At 38.3% G+C, this 22,218-nt stretch overlaps 1 protein-coding gene across 3 annotated transcripts in view; it reads left to right on the top strand.

Moving 5' to 3' along the window:
* The window catches only part of LOC108717423 (heparan sulfate glucosamine 3-O-sulfotransferase 5), a 200,731-nt gene extending 186,292 nt beyond the window's left edge, over positions 1-14,439 (top strand). For all 3 annotated transcript variants that reach the window (XM_041564587.1, XM_041564586.1, XM_041564588.1), the window contains 2 exons: positions 9,077-9,215; positions 13,421-14,439. In XM_041564587.1, coding sequence (XP_041420521.1) covers positions 9,109-9,215; positions 13,421-14,351 — 1,038 coding nt within the window. In that variant the 5' untranslated portion in view covers positions 9,077-9,108 and the 3' untranslated portion in view covers positions 14,352-14,439. The remainder of the gene's footprint in view (positions 1-9,076; positions 9,216-13,420) is intronic.
* Positions 14,440-22,218: the final 7,779 nt, after the last annotated feature.

Below are 22,218 nucleotides of genomic sequence, written 5' to 3'. Positions count from 1 at the left end.
TTCAGATATATATATATACCCTCTCTGTATGAGATGCATGTAATGTAGGCCATGTGCTGAGTGAGTGAATGGGGCCAGGGGCAGATTTATCCAGTGACACAGTAAAAGTTTGCTTTCATGTAAAGCAGGAGGTTTATTAAGGTACATTTTTATCCATATAACAGGGTAGGGAAATCACATATATATGTGCAATGTGCACTAATGCTCAGTGTCAGACTGGAGGGCCCAGGGCTACTGCCTCATGGTCCCCTGCCAGGCTGCCACAGCCACAAAGACCCCTCTGTCACCCTTCCTGAGCCGCAACTCCCCTCTGGCTCCCCTAAGCGTACCTTTTCCTTGCATGGAGCCAGGTAGGGACGTCAGCAGCAGCAGGGTCATCATGCAGGCCCAGTCCAATCCAGTCTGACCCTTCTTATTATACTTTTATCTTAACCACTTGTAAGTTCCCCATTATGCTTGTGTTTATGCAAACCTGCATCATCTGCATTCCCTCCTGTGTGCTTCTGCACTCGCATCAAATGTGATTCTGCATGGCAAATTAGCAATACTGGGATAGCAAAATGTTTCCCAAAAGATAGATATTAGTGATGGGTGAAAATGTCCCGTTTCGCCGAGAAATTCGCTGGCGACATTTGACGTGCATTAAAGTCAATGGGCGTCCATTTAATTGTCGCTGGCGTCTAAATTGTTGTGGCAATTTCTCAAATTTGTGCCTGCCAAATAAATTTGTCCATCACTAATAGATATAAATATACATGTATATTGTCAGAAGCTTCTTCACTCTTAAGGGCATATTAACTAAAACTTTACTTTTTTCTCATTCCAAACCTGAATTCCCCTAATTTACCAATAATTATTATTCTCGATAAAATCAGTGCGAGAAAAAGTTGCTCAAAATTACATTTTACAAGTACATTAGAGGACATTATAGACATATAGCAGGGGACCTTTTTACCCATAAAGAGGATCACTGTACCAGAGGCCACCCCTTCAGACTAGAAGAAAGGAACTTTCATTTGAAGCAATGTAGATGGTTCTTCATAGTGAGAATGTGGAATGCACTGCCGGCTGATGTTGTGATGGCTGATTCAGTTAATGCCTTTATGAGTGACTTGGATGATTTCTTGGACAGACATAATATCAAAGGCATCGGGAAAACGAATCGACGCGTGTGATTAGCAGCAGCGTTTTTTCATTTTAGCTGGCGCAGGAACAGGGAAGGCGTTTGGGGAGAATGGTCACAGTAAAAACGAGGCAATTAGTCGCCAGGCGACCAAAACGCCCTGTGTGAACTAGCCTTATTTAATTGAAATACACTGCCTGAAATTCCACTGTTCAATATATTTGAGACTGTTAATATCTGCTTAGTTCTTTTCCAGTAAGTTATTTTTTTATTATTATTCTTTGTGCAGTTTTATTTATTTGACTGAGCTCAGACAACTCCTAGATTATGCAGACAGGATCCTCCAAGGGACCTGGGTCAAAGCCCCACAACCTGAGCTGTGCATACAAATAGGATTAGTCTCTCCAGCCAGTTCACTGCCCTTGTAGCTCCTTGTGGTGGGATTTCTGCATGACTAATACAGACAGAGTTCACTATAAATGCCACCATTCCCAGCAGACATGAAACAAGTACATATAATATGAAAAGGTCAGTGAATCTAGGGGCCATATGACCGAGGGTTTTAAAGTTACCCTAACCTTTAGAATGTGTTTACAATGGTAACCGAAAATAATCTGTAATGCTTTGTTATCTTGAATGCTTTGAATAACAGAAATGTCATCTCCATAGAGCTCATTTTAAGCAAGTAATTTAAAAAAAATTTTAACTTTCTTTTTTATTGAGGTTTTCTATTTTTGATCAGAAAGGGAAAAAAAAGAAGATGATTTTAGGCAATCAGAGATTACACATTAAAATAATCTCCTCCAGGATGATATTTAGGGTAGATAAGGTAATACAAAAAAAAAAAAAAGGAAAATTCAGAATAAACTTGCTTAACAATGTAAACCATTTTGGCACACAACAGCAAAACTGAGATAGCATATAGTAAAATGGTTCTACCTTGCCATGTTTCATAGATGTAAGTCAGGTTTTTAAGAGCAATTAGGGAGTAATTAAATTTTTTGCAAAGGATTACTTTTTTCTCTTTGATATGTTTTAGTTTTACCCTTAAAGATAATGTGGTAACCACCTGGGGTTGAAGAAAACCATGGGTCTGTTTTGTGGATAGTGTTAGTTCAGCCCCTCTTGCTATTACAGCTAAAGCCAAGAGAGTAGTCACTTTGATAGTAAGGCTTCTCAAGTATGCATGAAAATGAAATGGTTGTTTATAATGGTGAATTTGTTATATTGTATAAGCCAGTTATGGCAATGATGTACTGTGAATAAAAGAAAGTAATGTCTTTATTTACTTAAACTTCTTATATATGCCCAGCGTAGGGCTGATACAATCCGCTATGCATTCTATATAGATGAAAAAAGGAAGACATTGACCAAGGTCATTATTCTAGAAAATGTTCCTCCAAAGCCATTCATATGGTTAGCGTCTACACCCTTTCTGCGAAATGACTTTGTATAAGCAAGTGACTAACTGTTGCATGCTGTAAATTTCTATGTCCAGCTCTGCATAAGTAGGTAGTCAGGTCTCTCTCATAAATGTATTAGCATTGATTAATATCACTGGATATATTGTTAACCGGTTCTAATTCATTATAGTGCTGCAGGATACAGCTGCTTTGGCAGGCATTAATCCAGAAAAAACTGACATAAAACCAATAGGCTAAAGGGGTGCCGATGGCTAATTCTAAGCAACTTTTCAATTGGCTACAAATAATAAAAAGTGAAAACCAATTATCTAACAATATTACTCTCTACGTCATTCTAAACATAATAGGTGCAATGGTTGCAATGGTTGCAAGAATACGTAGGCTCAGCCACTTGCCGTATGGCATTTAGCATGCACAAACGTACACAAAGGGAACAATGAGTCTCTTGCTGGCAAAGGCCAAAACATTTTCATAAGGTTTAATCTGCATCTTTCCTCTCCAGATTCAGTTGTGAAGCTCCCACATAGGGGCAAATTTACAAAAGGGCGAAGTGGCCATCACTAGCGAAAATTTGCCAGAAATCCCATCCGCAGGGACATTGGCAATTTACAAACAGGCGTAGAGGATTCGCTAGTGAAAGAGTACTTTGCTGGCGAAGTTTCACTCAGGTGAACAATCGTTACTCCGCAACTTCAAGAATTTTCCATTATGTTACCCCTTTTGCCAGAGTTTACTTTGCCACCTTAGACCTGGCGAACTGATATGATGAAGCCAATCTTATGTCAGCGACATCATATCCTGTATGCCGAAAAGTTATAAAAACTAAAAAAATTGTGAGTGAAAAAAAAAGTGAGTTTGTGTTTAAAAGTTGTAACTGTTATAAAAAAGTTTTTAACAATTGTTTTAATATTTTTCTTTTAAATTTTTTTGCTTTAATATATTTTTCCAACCATTTGAGGGCATGCCACGTTTGTTTTAGGGTGGGCTCATGTCTAGGACATTAGAGAACCTCTTTTGTCTTTATTTTGCTTTCTTGGAAATTTGTAATAATAAGTGACCACTTCAAGCATTTGCACCAACATCTCTAATAAAGACATATATGACCTATATGTACCCACCCTATTTAAATTAACCTAAGCGCAAGTGTACTAAGGAAATGCTAGGCAGAAATGAACGTTAGCATAAGATCGCTATGAAATCCTTGTGCTGACGAATTTACGCTAGCGAAACTTCGCCAGTGTTCAGCTGCCGAGACGTAACTTTGCATTTTATTGAATTAGTGTAGTGGCAGTGAATTTGTTTCTGGCGAAGTGCGGCAAAACAAAAATTCGCCCTTGTGAAGTGAATTTGCCCCATAGACACCAATTTCATTAGAAGACAGAACATCACTTGTGCATTGCTGAGGATTTCTGCAGAGATTCCATATGAACTGCAATAGCCAAAATATGTGGGTCATCCCAGGCGAGAAAATCCACACGAAACGTTGTGATTGGTGATTTATGAGTATTTTATAAATGTTTCCACTAAATGATCTTCACTGAAGCATCCTCAACCCTAAGACACGGTCTAATTCTGTCTGTATCTTATACCCTGTATAATTTAAAAAAGTTTTAGGAAAGTCTGTTCAATGCCATGGCACAGTATCATACTGTGCTTAGGGCTACTTTTTAATTAAACATGTTATACTTTGGGGAATATTAGTTATAGAGAATATTTCTAATTGCAGGCTTATTTATTTAATGAAACGGTATGGGGGGATGGAACGTCCATCTTATACTTATATTGTTCATAGCACTACACATGGCTTCATGCAATTACTTTTAATGTATATGCTCTGTTATATATGATAATAAATAAGGAACCTGCAGCTATGAACTTTATAGATAAAAAATTGCAATGTAGACTGTAATGTAGTTTCTCAGTGACCCCTGATGGTGAATTATATTAACTGCAGTCACTCTTTTTTTGAACACAGCATAAGGTATTTTTTTTGAATCTTTGAAAGCAAAGAATACCGAAAGGCTCTGGGAGTTGAAAGTACTAGTCACAGGTCCCTCATTTCTGAGTTAACAAGTTCATAGCTGGCAGTTTGTACATATTCAATAGCTCAATCGTTAACACGCAGTGTGGCAGCCTTAGATGGACACACAAAGGACAGTAACATGAAACTTTCCATTGCAGTTGCACCTTATATTTTTAGATTACATTATCAATAACCCTGAAAGACTGTATAAGGGCATTCTTGTTTAATTAATAATTTTATGGTGAGCGCAAAACTAGCTAGCCGGGTGCTTTTTTCCTCTTGTTATTAAAGCGGAACCATTTGCTACAATTCAATTACAATATTTATGATTCTTTTTTTCCCACAAATAGGTGATGTTATTTTTTCCTTAGGATCTTGACAAACTGGCAATCTGGGCAGCTAAGTGTCAAATGTGATTCAATGTTGATAAATGTAAAGTCATGCACCTGGGATGTGAAAATATCCAAGCCACTTATCCATTTAATGGGACTGCACTAGGCAAATCCATTATGGAAAAGGACCTTGGAGTCCTTGTAGATGATAAACTTGGCTGTAGCAAGCAATGCCAGTCAGCAGCATCAAGGGCAAATAAGATCTTGAGCTGTATTAAAAGGGGCATAGAGTCACGGGAGCAGGGGGTCATTCTTCCACTTTATAGAGCTCTGGTAAGGCCCCATCTGGAATATGCCATACAGTTTTGGTCTCCATCACTCAAACAGGACATTATTGTATTAGAGAGGGTACAGAGAAGGGCAACTAAGCTGGTAAAAGGTATGGAAAATCTTAGCTATGAGGAAAGACTGGCCAAGCTGGGGTTGTTCACACTGCAGAAGAGGCACTTAAGGGGAGATATGATAACTATGTATAAATATATAAGGGGATCATATAATAATCTCTCTAATGCTTTATTTACCAGTAGGTCTATCCAGCTGACACGAGGTCACCCATTCCGATTAGAAGAAATATTCTGAAGGAGTTTTTTACAGTGAGAGCTGTGAAGATGTGGAATTCTCTCCCTGAATCAGCTGTACAGGCTGATACATTAGATAGCTTTAAGAAGGGGTTGGATGGCTTTTTAGCAAGTGTATGAATACAGGGTTACGGAAGATAGCTCATAGTACAAGTTGATCCAGGGACTAGTCCTATTTTGTTAGGAAGGAATTTTTCTCCCTCTGAGGAAAATTGGATAGGCTTCAGATGGGTTTTTTTTTGCCTTCCTCTGGATCAACTGGTAGATAGGTTAAAAAAAGTAAAAAGGTTGAACTTGATTGACGTGTGTCATTTTTCAACCTAACTTACTATGTTACTATGTTTTAGAGACATAAACATTAAGGGGCACATTTACTAAGGGTCGAAGTGAATTCAAAGTGAATTTTCAACTTCAAAAATGTCGGATTTCGAAGTAAATTTTGGGTACTTCAACCATCGAATAGGCCAAATTCGACATTGACTTCGACACTTCGCCACCTTAAACCTGCCGAATTGCTATTTTAGCCTATGGGGACCTCATAGAACCTATAGCCAACATTTGGCTAAGTTTTTAGAATTCAAAGTTGTTGTTTTTTTGAAAATCGTTCGATCGATTTTAATTCGATCGAAAACTGCTAAATTTAATAAAAAAAACTTTGACTATCGAATTTTTTCAATTCGATGGTTGAATTTCGAAGTTTTAGCACTTCGAAATTCGACCCTTAGTAAATGTGCCCCTATATGTGTGCCTCCTCCTGCTCCTTTTTTACATAGTCAGTCTCTTTTATATATCATAATCTATAGTTCACTCTATGGGCAAATTTACTTACCTCCGTAGATCCGCCAGCGTTGTCTTTGCCGTACTTCGCCAGGCATAGATTCTTTAGTACATTGCAAATTCACGAAGATCCGAAGTTCCCACAAGTTACCGATTGTTTCCGAAGTTGCGCTATCGAAGTTACGATGTGCGGTCCGAAGTTGCGCTAGCGAAGGCTAATTTGCTTAAGGAGCCAAATTTGAATTTCAATGGACATGTATGCATGCAGCGCATACAGAACACTGCACAAGCGCAGGGAAACTTAATTACAGTTTATTTAGGTTCTAATGCCCTACACATGTGCCCACAGTATAGCTAATGTGCCACAAATGTAGGGGGGAAGGTGGGCATCCTAAACAAAATTTCTATCTTTTTCAGCCTATCACTCAAAAAACACCAGCATTTTTTGAGACTAGAAAAAATTTCAACTATTTTGGGACTTATAACTTTTTTTTTTTAAACTCCTATCTACTCTATTGCACTTCGCCTGCTCTAACCTGGCGAAGTAAACTCTGGTGAAGGAGGTCACGTTCAGAAAAAGACCAATGTTAGTAAATTTGCATATTTTCACCTCCTTCGCCAGGGTGCAACTTCACCTGCGTTAGGGTGCGAAGTTGTGCTAGGCTATCAGCACCGCTGGCGAATTTTGCCAGGGTTACTGATAGTAAATTTGCGAAGTTGCGAAATGACTTCACGCGAAATCACTTCACGCTGGTGAATTTTCCCCAGCGTTAGTCACTTCGCCCTTTAGTAAATTTGCCCATATTTCTCCTCTTTGGTTCCATATAATAATATGAAATGACAAAGAAATAGGCCAAATGGTTAATAATAGGAAGGCCCACCAGGAATTTTCCAGGTTTCCTGGTTGGCAAGTCAACAACAACAATTCCATATTTAGAATGTTGCATATTACCAGCATGCTTTGCTGTTCATTATCCAGCCTTAAAGGACATGATTTATGTTCATATAGAAGGCAAGATCCCACTGGATGCCAAAAAATGAGAAATTATGAACACAGGCTTGAAATTGAAAGCAATATATAAAAGTATCACTGACATGCAATATGTGTGTGTGACACAAATATCAACATCCATTTACAAAACATAGTCAAACATGCAATGTACAATCAGTAAATGTCACTCAAATAAAGAAAAAATAAAACTAAAAAGCAATAAAGATCAAAAGAAACACTATAATACAATAAAAATCCTTGTTAAATCCACCTGGTTGCATGTTTTTAATCTGTTGATCCAGTAAACCTCACTACATTTGCTTGACTCAATCACCCCCTCGTTGTCATTTTCTCAACATGTTTCAGTACCATAAACGATATATCATTGTGATTGTGTTCACACTCCACAATCCACAACTAAACATGCCCTGTTTTGGTGGGTCCAAAAACTTAAAACAAACTTATTTAGGTGAAGGAAATGTGTATAAATATAAATACAGGTATGGGATCTGTTATCCAGAAAGCTCTGAATTATGGAATGACTGTCTCCAATACACTTCATTTTATCAAAATAATCCAAATTGTAAAAATGATTTCCTTTTTCTCTGTAATAATAAAAAAGTAGCTTGTACTTGATCCCAACTAAGATATAATTAATCCTTATTGGAAGCAAAACAATCCTATTGGGTTTATTTAAAGATGAAATTATTTTCTAGTAGACTTAATGTATGAAGATCCAAATTACGGAAAGATCCATTATCTGGAAAACCTCAGGCCCAAAATATTCTGGATAACAGGTCCCATACCTGTATATATAAATATACACAAAGCCCATTGTGAAGCTGTAGTATGTAACAACATTTGAGATTTGCCTTGGTGATGTTACCATAGATTTGTGTTTTAGGAGTTGGGAAGAGGACAGTACATATTATGAGTGATGGGGAGACTACATAAGGATTAAATCAGATGAGGGACTTTTGGCAAGGTATGAAAGTTAGAGGGGTTAGTACTGGAACTTTCTGGCAATTGCTAATTTGAGACCCCAAATCTGCTCTTGTGCAATAGGCACAATACAAGAAACAAAATGACTCCAGTTAATGGGTTGCTTGCATTCTAGGGAGGTGTCATATTTTGGGAACTTTTTGTTTGCTATTACGTATAAAATAACTTAATGCTTTCATATGTAGGCATATTTATCAAAATAGAGCTAATTAAAGTTCACCATTAGGGAATTCTCCACCTTAGTATTCACTTGTAAATGCTATTTATTGGCATATTTGTCACAGAATAGGAATAAAATAGAGCTTGCCTCGCCCTAGTGGGGAACTTCCCAGCTTCACATGTGTAGAAGGAAATCTATTTTCACCCTTTGATTTATTTATATATATACCCCAAAAAATTCCACAAATAAAATAATGAGGAGATCCCCTTTTATAAACTGTGCTGAGCTCAATGTATCATCACTCCAGTGCAAAGAGACTAAAGGAATAATAGATATCATATATGTCTGTTGTCCGATGCTATTGTTATATGTAGATGTAAACTTAACCGTATTGTTACAAAAAAAAAACAAAATTCAGTTGGTGCCAGTAGCTTCATTCTGTTCAGAGAGGAACGTCTGTAGAACGCAAATGACTGCACAAACAATTCTGTCTTCTGAGGGTTTCCTAATCACTTGTAAGAATTGACTGCCTGCCTGTTAATACACATTAGCTTGCATACTGCTGCTTGCGCTGACGGACTATTTTATGTGTGGTGTTCTCCTCAGACTGAAGAAGTCCTGAAGATTGATGGAGGGCCATGCTATTCAAACAGCAGGCGTTGCTGAGACAGAAGCTCTTTGTTCTAGGCAGTCTTGCTGTTGGAAGTCTCCTGTATCTAGTTGCCAGAGTTGGGAGCTTGGATAGGTAAGTGCATTTAAATGGCAGATTCTCTATTGAGTGTTGATTTAAACATCTACGCAGAGAGAAGACAGAGAGACAGACAGAAATAAGATGGCTAGAGATAGATAGATAATAGATAGATAGATGATAGATAGATAGATAGATAGATAGATAGATAGATGAAGGAACAATAGATATATGATGGATAGAAACAATCCGATGCATTCACTGGAATGCTGTTTCCCTTCACTAGCATATATGGTGCATTTACACAGCTAAAAATCTATTGAGAAAGCCAGTGAAGCTATAGGGATGTTTATGGAGCTGAAAAATGTACAAGTGGGCAATTACTGTGCTCTAGCTGTACTTCACATTATGCATAAATCTGTTGAGTAGCTAATCAAGTTCTGAATTCCTATTGCACTTGATAGATTGCTCCGGGCTCTGAGAGTTCTCGCCACGTTCATTAACTAGGAGTTTCTTCAGCAGACTGAGATTCTGAGAGCATTGAATGCACTGAATGAAAACATTGCTTTGCAGGGAAAATAAAGCTTTGACATATTGTTCTTGGCCAAACAAACCAGAAACCTGTTTCCATTTAATTTATATACTGTAGTTATTCTGCCCTGTTAATTATAAAATAACATTAAAAAACCTATGAGGAAACAAAGCTATGTTAAACCCACACTGTGATATTTATAGCAACATCAATGATGGAAATTCTGAAATAGAAATTGCTCCTAAATGAAAAGCACATTCTGTAACAGTTTGCATGAGTCTGGGTGGAAAATATGTACAGAGGGAGCCACACTCATGGGATTTCACATAACAGCCAGGTCGACTAATTTATTTAAACATGGAGGGTCTGTGTATTTCAGTCAGCACTGTACCCTGAGGCCAGTTAAATGATGGACCACAATGAGCAAATTCATGTTTAAATCAATTGTCTTATGTGGCTTCTGTATGAAGTCTTGTCTTGTAAGAAAATCTGTTTTTGTCTCTTATACACTTGACTCTCTTTCTCTCTCTTTTTGAGTCAGTTTATTCTCTTTATATATTTGTATATGTATTTGTGTCTGTATTTATAAGTTATAAAACACTAAGCACTCCAGAGGGTTTTCTATGCACAGAAACAACAATACAGTAGGTACTCCTGCTTCAGCTACCGACATGCTTGTCTTTACTCTGCCTAGTACACAGTTGATATTATTCTGACCAGCTAACATCAGACTTTCATTAGTAACCCGTGTACATGATTCAGGCCTGTATTCTAGAAAATCCAGCATCCAAAGTTCAGAATTATGGGAAGGTCCTCTCCTACACAGTTTATATTAAAGGGATACTGTCATGGTAAAAAAAAAATTTCAAAATGCATCAGTTAATAGTGCTGCTCCAGCAGAATTCTGCACTGAAAAGCATTTGTAACAACTTGCCTCCCTGGTGATCCAGCGGTGTGGCGTGGACGCCTGCCTCACCGCTCCTCTACGCCAGTTAACTAAGGGCATGCGCGGCGCATGTCTTCTGTATTTGTAGGCGCAATGCCGTGAATTTCAAATGTTTTTAAAGTGCCAGTTTATATTTTTTCACTGCCCGTTATAGGTTCATTCCTAGAGAATTCCTGGTGCCTTCTGAGCTTGTTGTTGTCTGATTCTAATACCTGTTGTGATCCTGGAGCCTGGTTTTTGACAATTCTGACTTCTGTTTCCTGACCCCTCCCTGTTAACCTACTCCGCTTATTCCGTATCCCTTCTGATTGATCTCCTGGTTTGACCTTGCCTGCCTGACTTCGTTTGTACTCTGCCTGCCCCGACTCAGCCTGATCTGACTACAATTTCTGTCTACGCCTTGTACTGTGACCGTCTGCCCAAAAGACTTAGCATTACTGTCGTGCCCCTTTGCTAGTTCAGAGCCTTTCGCTTGGCACCTCTCTAAATAAGACCTGGTGGCATCCGATAAGCCGAGGGCTCCTCCCTAGTTGAAAGGCGACTGTTAAAGGCAGAAGCAAGAGCCGAGAACAGGGTGCTTAGCATTGGTTCTGAATTTAGGGTGCCGATCGTGACACTTTTTCTCAAAAGAGCAAACAGATTTTTATATTTAATTTTGAAATCTGACATGGGGCTAAACATATTGTCAGTTTCACAGCTGCCCCCAGTCATGTGACTTGTGCTTTGATAAACTTCAGTCACTCTTTACTGCTGTACTGCAAGTTTGAGTGATCTCACCCCCCAGCAGCCTAACAACAGAACAATGGGAAGGTAACCAGATAGCCTCTCCCTAACACAAAATAACAGCTCCCTAGTAGATCTAAGAACAGCACTCAATAGTAAAATCCAGGTCCCACTGCGACACATTTAGTTACATTGAGTAGGAGAAACAGCAGCCTGCCAGAAAGCAGTTCCATTCTAAAGTGCTGTCTCTTTCTGAAAGCACATGACCAGGCAAAATGACCTGAGATGGCTGCCTACACACCAATATTACAACAAAAAAAAATACACTCACTGGTTCAGGAATGAAATGTTATATTGTAGAGTGAATTATTTGCACTGTAAACAGTGTAATTTAGAAATAAAAACTACAACATAAAAATTATGACAGAATCCCTTTAAACAAATAATTAATTGTTTTAGTTCCTTTTTGTCTGTAATAGTCAAAGACAACCCTCTACAAAATAATTGTACTTAAATATTGAAATGATTTTTAGACTTAATGCAGAGACACACAGGCAGATTCAGGGAGATTAGTCGCCTGGAGACAAATCTCCTCTTCATTGGGGCAACTAATCTCCCCGAACTGCCTTCCCGCCGGCCAGAATGAAAATCGCCATTGGGATGGCACTCGGAGCACTTCGTTTTCCGAAGTTGCCTCATGAGGAAACTTTGGGTAACTTCAGAAAACAAAGCACCCCGAGTGCCATGCCGCCGGCGATTTACATTGAAGCCGAGGGGAAGGCAGTTTGTGAAGATTAGTCGGCCCGAAGAAAAGGAGATTTGTTGCCAGGCAACTAATCTCCCCCATTCTGTCTGTGTATCTCTGCCCTTGAGGTATGTTGATTCAAATCTTAGAAAACTTCATTATTCAGGATAATGAATCCCTTAGTTGTACTTTTACCTTTTGTGTTCATATTATTATCGATCTCTTGTACATTATACTATAGGTATGGGACCTGTTAGCCAGAATGCTCGGGACCTGGGGTTTTCCAGATAACGGATCTTTCTGTAATTTGTATCTTCATACCTAAAGTCTACTAGATAGACTGGTTGTTCTTCCAATAAGGATTAATTGTGTCTTAGATTGGATCATGTACAAGGTTATGTTTTATTGTTACAGAGAAAAAGAAAATCATTTTAAAAAATTTGGATTATTTGATTATAATGGAGTCTATGGGAGATCTTTCTGGATAACGGATCCTATACCTGAATTTTCTTAATATTCTCCATATATGGTTGTAATTATGGTTAACACCATTATACTTATCATTATGGACATGCACTCCTATATCTCTGTTGTCTGTGTTATTTTCATATTTTCTCTGCACTTATAAATTAATACCATTGTTCCTGTGCATAAAGCCATACAGTTTTGTGTTTTACTTCTATGGATGCCTGTGGCTATCAATAACATTCCTCCTGCTGCTTTATCTAACATTGTGTGCTGCTTTGATGCTTTTGTCTGTGTCATGCGATGCTTGTTGTGTAATTAATCTGATTGTGGTTTATCTGTAGGCACTACTCTGTGCGCCTGTGTTCCAACTTGCATCCATTAAGCGATAAAATCTAGAGCATTTTTATGGAAGCCCGTTTTTAAGAGCTTACTATGTTTGCACATGTTTTATTTGACTGTCATATGTATTTGTGTTGAATGAAATGCCTATGGAGTTCTCTTTCACTTTAATGAGTTATCCTATCTATATGATAGCACCAGGACCTAACAAAATATTATTTAAGGTTACAAGTGCATCAAAACTGAACAACATTTTGGCTCTTCAGACCCGAGAAGAAATGAAAGCTTGAGAACAGTTTAGATACCATTGTGTTGTCCAGTTAATGATAGAAGAGGATAGACAGATAAGGAAGAGCTGACATAGCGCAGGTCAAGATACCGAAGCACTAAGGGAAGAAATGTATATAAGAAAAGATGATGAAAAGCATGGAAGGGCTGGGGTTAAGCATAACTAGCAGGGAAAAGCTAGTGATATTCATACATTTTCCTCTTGTTTGTTTTCCGTGCAGGCTGCCACCAATCTGTCCAGTTGAAGGGAGATTCGGATCACATAGCCAGGATGCAATCACTCTCAGAGCTATGCAGTTTAAGAGAGGACTCCTCCATGAATTTCGGAAAGGCAATGCCACTAAAGAGCAAATCCGACTTCACAATTTGGTTCAGCAGCTACCAAAGGCCATTATCATTGGGGTGAGAAAAGGAGGAACCAGAGCACTACTGGAGATGTTAAATTTACATCCAGCTGTGGTCAAGGCATCCCAAGAAATTCATTTTTTTGATAACGATGAAAACTATGCCAAAGGAATTGAGTGGTACAGGAAAAAAATGCCCTTTTCCCATCCGCAGCAAATCACAATAGAGAAGAGCCCGGCATACTTCATAACAGACGAGGTCCCAGAAAGGATTTACAAAATGAACTCCTCCATTAAGTTGCTCATCATTGTCAGAGAACCAACCACCAGAGCTATTTCTGACTACACACAGGTGCTAGAGGGAAAAGAAAGGAAAAATAAAACCTATTATAAATTTGAGAAGATGGCCATGGATTCTAACACCTGTGAGGTGAACACCAAGTACAAGGCCGTGAGGACCAGTATCTACACCAAACACTTAGAAAGGTGGCTGAAATATTTTCCCATTGAACAGTTCCACATTGTGGATGGGGATCGACTTATCACAGAGCCATTGCCAGAGCTTCAGTTGGTGGAAAAATTTCTCAATCTTCCACCCAGGATAAGTCAATACAACTTGTACTTTAATTCGACCAGAGGGTTTTACTGCTTGCGATTTAACATTGTCTTCAACAAGTGCCTGGCAGGCAGCAAGGGTCGTATACATCCAGAAGTCGATCCCTCGGTCATTACCAAATTGCACAAATTCTTTCATCCATTCAATCAAAAGTTTTATCAGATTACTGGAAGGACATTTAATTGGCCATAGTTGCAATTGTCTACAACACCAGGGGGCACATTTACTTAGCTCGAGTGAAGGAATAGAAGAAAAAAAGGCTTTCTAGCAATTTTCTGATCGAAGGAATTTCGTTCGATCGATGGATTAAAATCCTTAGAATCGTTCGATTCGAAGGATTTAATCGATCAAACAATTTTTCCTTCGATTGATCGTATTTGCAGTAAATCCTTCAACTTCGATATCGAAGTCGAAGAATTTTACTTCGACAGTCGAATATCGAGGGTTAATTAACCCTCGATATTCAACCATTAGTAAATGTGCGCCCATGTGTTGCACACTGCTTTCTGTAATGTCTCTAATTGGACAATTATGCACTTTTCTTTCCTATTGCTAATGTTATTTTATTTGTTGCATATATTGATTATATATATATATATATATATATATATATATATATATATATATATATATATATATATATATATACTCTATAAAGAGAGAGATAAGTGTGACCAAATATAGGAAGAGATCAATTTTCATTTTTCTAATGAGAAATAACTAGACCTGTATAATAAGCATTACTATAGGCTTTCACAGTGGTGTAACTAGCCAAAGCCAGGCCTGAGTGCATGATGTGAACCCGGGCCCCCTCCAGACCTGCGCTCTCTGGACACGGGCTGTGCAAAAAATCCCCTGTCCCCTTGCCTGCGATGGCTCGATGGGGCCCAAGGGGTAGAACCCCTGGTAGTTACGCCATTGGCCCTTCAAACCTTCCCTTATTTGATACAGAAATGATATAACAACAATATACTGTATAGGTGGCCATACACGGATAGATCCGCTCGTTTGGCGATGTCGCCAAACGAGCGGATCTCCCTCCGATATGCCCACCTTGAGGTGGGCAATATCGGGCTGATCCGATCGTGGGCCCTAGGGCCCAACGATCGGATCCTAGCGTTCGCCAAACGGGCGGTCGGATCGCGGGACCGCATCAACGAACAGATGCGGCCGCGATCCGACGGGATTTTTAACCCCATCCGATCGAGATCTGGCCGACTTTCGGCCAGATCTCGATCGGGGAAGCCCGTCGGGGGCCCCCATACACGGGCCAATAAGCTGCCGACTTGGTCTGTCGGCAGCTTTTATCGGCCCGTGTATGGCCACCTTTAGAATTATTTCTTTTACACTCACATGGAAGTCAACATAAAAAAAACAACATCAGCTGTAACTGATTATGCAACACTGGTCAAACCTATTTGTTTGTTTTAATTTATTAGGTTTTCCACATATCAAATAATGTAGGTTTAGCAGTTAAGAAAGCCATATGTGGATTTACTTTTGCAATATCTGATCTTCAGTTAGTGAGATCTTCAAGTGGGATATCTGAATGGCTCCAATTTAGACCATGGGCAGTGTGGCCGCGTTCTACCCCAGATTGCCATAAATAACCTGGGGGGGGGGTTACAGACTCATCATATTTACTCTTCTGGGATTGCATCAGAGTTAAAGTTAAAAACACCAGAAAAAGAGACTTATGCTCTGAAACGTCTGCCAAAAATGGTGGTTGCCTTGTTCTTAGTGCTGTGGTCTAGTTCTAATAGCAGGAAATAGATACAGGTATGGGACCTGTTATCCAGAATTCTCATGACCTGGGGCTTTCCAGATAATGGATCTTTCTGTAATTAGGATCTTTAAACCTTGTCTACTAGAAAATCATTTAAACATTAAATAAACCCAATAAGCTGGGTTTACTTCCAATAAGGATTAATTACATCTTAGTTGGGATCAAGTACAAGGTACTGTTTTATTATTACAGAGAAAAGGGAAATCATTTAAAAAAAATTGGATTAATTGAATAAAATAGAGTCTATGGGAGATGCCATTCGGAGCTTTCTGGATAAGGGGTTTCCAGATAAAGGATCCCATACCTGTACAACTCTTTTGCCACTTGGAAAAGAAAAATCTCTTAATTGTTAAATCTATGTTACATTGAACATATGAATTAGGCCAATCAGCTTTGTAGATATGATTTTTTTTATTTAAGGTTTGATTTGTATATAATTGCTATTATTACAAGATGCTATTATGTTTGCTATTAAATTTTGTCTGAAAACAAAACTATTGTAGAATACACACAGAGAAAGGTTGCAGCCATCTTGGAAATGAAGGTCACATTATTAGGGTCAAGACAAAGTTGAAATACATTCTAATGGCATGGTATACTATGTGATATCATGATTTTACACATATGTGTAGCTGAGCATAAAACTCTAGTTTTAGCTTGAAGAAAGTTGCATAAACTGCTTTTTACGCCACATCAGAATTTGCACCACTGACTTCAATGGGTTATGCCAGATCTGAGGAGGTATAAAATAGTGGAGTAAATCATAATGCCATTCTGGCGTAAAAAATAATCATATAAATAATGCTTTTACACTTATATGCCATTCATTTTGCACCACTTTTAATGACTTTTTTTATGGCACAGTCATTTAATACATATATATGCCCATTACTGATGTTGTTCCTACAGCCCCATCACAGGTTTCATCTATACCTGCCATCTTTTTTCAACTGCAGTTTTACTTTTGCACTATAATTTCACTTTGCACTGTTGACGGGCCAGAGTAGACATAGATAGACAAAGAAATCAGAACTCCACTAAGAAAGAATTGTGACTTTGCTGTTAAGTACCGTCTATGATATGAAAACACTGGGTCAGATATAAAAGTCAGCTCCTAGGCAAGCTGGTGATATTTTGTTGCATGCAAAAAAAAAAAGAAAAGCTGCCTTGATGCTAATGAATATTCATAAAGCAGTCCTATTCCAATAGCCTAAACCTATAGAAGAGCAACAGGTAGAAGAACACATGCTTGATTATTTATGCACCAAAATCCCAGGTCATTTCATATTGTGCTCCTTCAAGGTTTGAAATTGTGCCGTCAACACACTGCAGCAGAGGAAAGTGAATTTACAAAGCAAATGTAACAATTTATTGTTTTGATTTTTAGTCTGTATCCAAAACTATTGCTATGGGTAAAAAAAAATGAATTCATATTGCAAAAACTACTAATTCTAAAGACGTTCCAAAGTTCTGGTGGTTATTTGCACAGGTGTTTGTCACTATTGTTAGCATACTGGCAATAGCAAAAGAAGATGCTTAATACATTTTGCCCTTATGTTTTGAGAAGGATCATTCTGTAAATAATGTATATTTTGTTGTACATACTGGTTTCACAATAAGTACCTATATTTTGTAAAACTGAGTATGGCTCTTTAAATTATTGTGAAAAGTTTTATTGTGGTATTTAAAAAATGGAATGGATTAAAAATCACTAAATGTGGCTCTTTATTTATTTTGAATTTGGTTTATGCTGATGATTTTGAAGGGGTGATCTTCTACAGAAAGTGTCTCACCTTCAGCTCTTGCTAATATTATTGAGCATGGATTTGCTGGTTTGAACAAAAGTGTTTTAACTGTACACATTCAAAAACTAAAGAAAATTAGCTTGGTCTCCAACAAATCAGCTGGTTAAAATATGATGATGATATCTTAGGCTTGAGCAAGGAGGGAGGACAATCCACTAAAACATCACAGAACTTTGAATGTTTTAAAAGACAGGTTTTGCTAATAAAGCTGTGGATATTAGTCATAAGGTCCAACCAATAAGACTTTGCCCTGTTATCAATACAAAGGTAAGTATTACATGGGATATGCAAGATTTTTGGTATAGGAATATATACCAGGGCTGAATGGGTTAATATATGTTCTCATGTATACACCATTGTTTCTTACAGCCGAAATATAGTGGTCTATGCAGTATATGAAAAGTCCTCATAAAGATATGTTTGGGAGGAGTATACTGAGGGTATATAGCTGGGAAAATAAGTATTGAACACATCAATGTTTTTCTCAGTAAATATATTTCTAATGGGGATATTGACTTGACATTTACACCAGCTGTCTGTTAAAACTCAAGTTATCCACACATACAAAGAACTCAAAACAAATAAGTCCATCAACTAAGTTGTTATGTGTAGTAAAGTGGAATGACCCAGGGAATAAGTATTGAACACGCTTACTTTCTTGCTGAAATGTTCACCCTCGTTTCATCTTCAGCATCCTGGTAGATGGCAGCAGATTCTTGTCAAGAATGTGCTGGTACATTTCTCCATTCATTCTTTCTTGAATTATATGAAGCCCCAAACCATGATGTTCCCACCTCCAAACTTCACTGTTGGTATGGTGTTTTTGGGTTCATGTGCAGTGCCATTTCTCCTCCAAACATGGTGTGTGCAATGAAATCCAAAGAGTAAAATGTTGGTCTCGTCCAAATGTTGTGCAGCAAACTTTAAACAAGCTTCAACATGCTTTTTCTTCAGCAGTAGAGTCTTGCACAGTGAGCGTGCATAGAGGCCATGTCGGTTGGGTGCATTAATTATTGTTATGTTGCCTTTGAAAAAGCCAACCCCGTGACACCCCGAATAAAAATATGTATTTTTGGGGGGCACCCCAAAGTGGGCGGAGCTACCAACAGCCAATGAAATTTTAGCAATTTTCTAAACGCTACTCCTCCCAGAGTTTTAGGAGTACGATTATGAAACTTTGCACACTTGTTCGGCTCATACCCGAACAGGTTGCTTGTGCTCTGTTAAGCAATCCCACCCTCCATGGCCCTGTGGTGGCCCCCCAAAGACCCCATTTTTCCCCATAGACTTTCATTGGAAAATTTGAAACTTTTGCCACTCGTACAGCATTAAAGTTACACTCACCAAACTTGGGTCACTTAGTCATGGGGTCAACCTGAAAAGTTCTGTCACATTTTGGGGACTCCAAAAAGTGGGCGGAGCAACAAACAGCCAATCAGTTTTTCCCAATTGACTTCAATGAGAAAATGTCAAACACTGTCATTCCCACAGTGTTAAAGCCAGAGACCCAAAACTTGGCACCATGGGTCACTGGGGTTAGAATTTGGAAAAGTGGGCGGAGTCTACCACAGCCAATCAAATATTAGCCATTTGTTTCAATGGGAAAAGTTAAAGCTGTCGCCGCTCTTAGATTGTTCATGGAAGGGTCCTCAAACTTGGCACAGTTGGTCACTGGAGGACCGGGATCAAAATCTGGAAAAGTGGGTGGACCCAAAAACAACCAATCAGATTTCTTTGAAGATTTAAATGGGAAAAATTAAAATTGCTGCCATTTGCACGTTATTGATGTCATGGACCTCGAATATCACAAATGTGGTCACTGGGTGTTTGCACTTCAAAGTTAGGAAAAGTGGGTGGAGCCACCAACAACCAATCAGATTTTACCTATTGACTTCAATGTAACAGTTTCAAATACTGCCATTCTCACAGTTTTAAAGCCAGAGGCCCCAAACTTGGTACACACCATGACTGGGTGACTGGGGTGAATATTCGGAAAACTGTGTGGAGCTTAAAACAGCCAATCAAATGTTACCTATTGCTAATCAATGTCAATATATAAGTTGCTGCCATTCTTGCACAGTTAATGGCAGGGACATCAAACTTGGCACAGTCACTCACAGTGGGACTGGGATTCAAATTTTTAAAGTGGGTGGAGCCAAAAACAGCCAATCAGCTTTTTTGATTGATTTTAATGGTACAATTTGATCTGCTTCAATTTTCAGTTTTAAACCAGATTCTACCAACTTTGTGTACTCTCTATGCACCAGGGGCGACTGGCCCCAACACTTCTTGCGTTTCAAAGCCAACATCTTGTGGTTTCTTCAGAAACGACACCATCTAGTTATCTTTGAAACAACTGTACCTGCTAATTCAAGGTCTGAAGCTCTCCACAAGTCCTTGGCTCTTTTGACTCCTCTGTCAGAAATTTGATCTATTTGGATTTTGGAGTGTTAGATACCATGCCCCACAAACAACTGCTTTCTAAACTAAGGTCTGTTCGGTTAAAATAACTTAGGGGAGTGTATTGTAAGTAATGCTAAGGCAAATTGGAGAGGCTTCAGATGGGGTTTTTTTGCCTTCTTTTGGCTAAACTAGCAGTTAGGCAGGTTAAAATAGAGTTCAAAGGTTGAACTTGATGGACGCATGTCTTTTTTCAACCTTACTTACTATGTTACTTACTATGTTACTAAATCTTGTGATGAGCACCATGGCCAGTTTAGGGTGAAAATATGTTTTTTCCACTTCTGGATTATGGCCCCAATGGTGCTCACTGGAACATTCAGAAGTGTATAAATCCATCAGTAACCAATGCCATCAGTGTGTTTTGCAACAATAAATGGATTTTCACTTACAACCCTATAATTATGTATCAGGGCTGCCCAATTGGAGGCCCATGAACTGGATTTGGTCCTCCAAAGGATTTCATGGCCCCTAGTCTGAAGAATATACAAAATGTAACATTCACAATACAAGACTGATTTTTAGTATTTAAGTCAGATTCACATTGCACTGCATCATAGGAAACAGTACATTTTTCATTTGAACAATGCCATTTTTCATCTGAACAACCTCATTTCAGCTATGACCCCTAAACTGAGCTGCACAACAGCACACTGAGCACGTGCAGTATCACTTACAATCAAAAGATGATCTAACAAAATCATAGGATGGGGAGTTGCTGTGGACAAATTTGAAGGCCTTTATCAATACTGTTATAGGGCTACTGAATTGCTGAACTGGTACAATAAGTTCAGTATATGAAATACAACATTCAAGGTATTAATTCCCCTTTAATATTTTACACTCTAGTTAGTCCAAAAGATTTACCCAGGAATAATTACCCTGTTTGTCTTACACATTGTTCTGTGAAGGCAATGTAGACAAATACATAATACAGTCATCTGTGAGGACTGGGTGATAACAACGAGGTGATAGATCTTTACAAAGCTGTACGCATATGGCTGATTTTAGAGCGGCGCCATATCATGCTACATCTCAAAGAGCAACACGACGGAACCGGTACATAATTAATGTACACAATTAGAGATTAGAAGGAATATAAATAATAATATAAATAAAAACTCTAGATATTTTAGTACAGGTATAGGATCCCTTATCTGGAAGCCTGTTATTCAGAACACTCCAAATTATGACAAGGCCATCTTCCATAGACTTCATATTTTATAATAATTTCCTTTATCTCTGTAATAAAAAAAAACAGTACCTTGCAATTGACCCTAACTAAGATATAATTAATCCTTATTGGAGACAAAACAATCCTATTGGTTTTTATTAATGTTTAAATAATCTTTAACAGACTTAAGGTATGGAGATCCAAGCTGAGTAAAGATTTCTATCTGGAAAACCCTAGGTCCCAAGTATTCTGGATAATGGATAATGATTATTAGCAGTAAAGATCTGTGTCTCCAAAGATGCCCAGTAGCTCCCCATCTTCTTTTCTGTTGATTCACTGCACATGCTCTAAGCTGCTGTCACTTACTGATCTTAGGGACCCACTCACAATATACAGTACATTTAGAATGTAAATGTCACAATAGAAGGCTGATTAGTAATTAATACAGATAATTACTACATGGCAGCATATAAACCAATGCAACTAGCATTAGAATTTAATAATCAGTCCTGTAGCATCATTTTTTAGGGGTTAGTTCTCTCTTAGGGAACTGAAAATTAGTTTAGTATAGGTATCAGTATATACAGTATAGTGTATATATGTGGGTGTATAGAAAAGTCTATAAAAGTATGTGTATATATGTGCACTGGGGCCCATTAAGAAGGTTCAAACTTATTGAGCTTACCATATCTATTTTACAAATTTGGCAGGTTATGAAAATTTGAACACATATTTGGTAGTTCTATCATGTCTTATGTGTTATAATAGTGTTGCTAATGAAGTTGAAATTGTCATTTAATCTGGGGGACGGGACACGGGAGGTATGCAGTTTTA

This window comes from Xenopus laevis, chromosome 5S (genome assembly GCF_017654675.1).
Source record: "Xenopus laevis strain J_2021 chromosome 5S, Xenopus_laevis_v10.1, whole genome shotgun sequence".
NCBI lineage: Eukaryota > Metazoa > Chordata > Amphibia > Anura > Pipidae > Xenopus > Xenopus laevis.
This window is presented reverse-complemented; position numbering and strand designations above follow the sequence as displayed.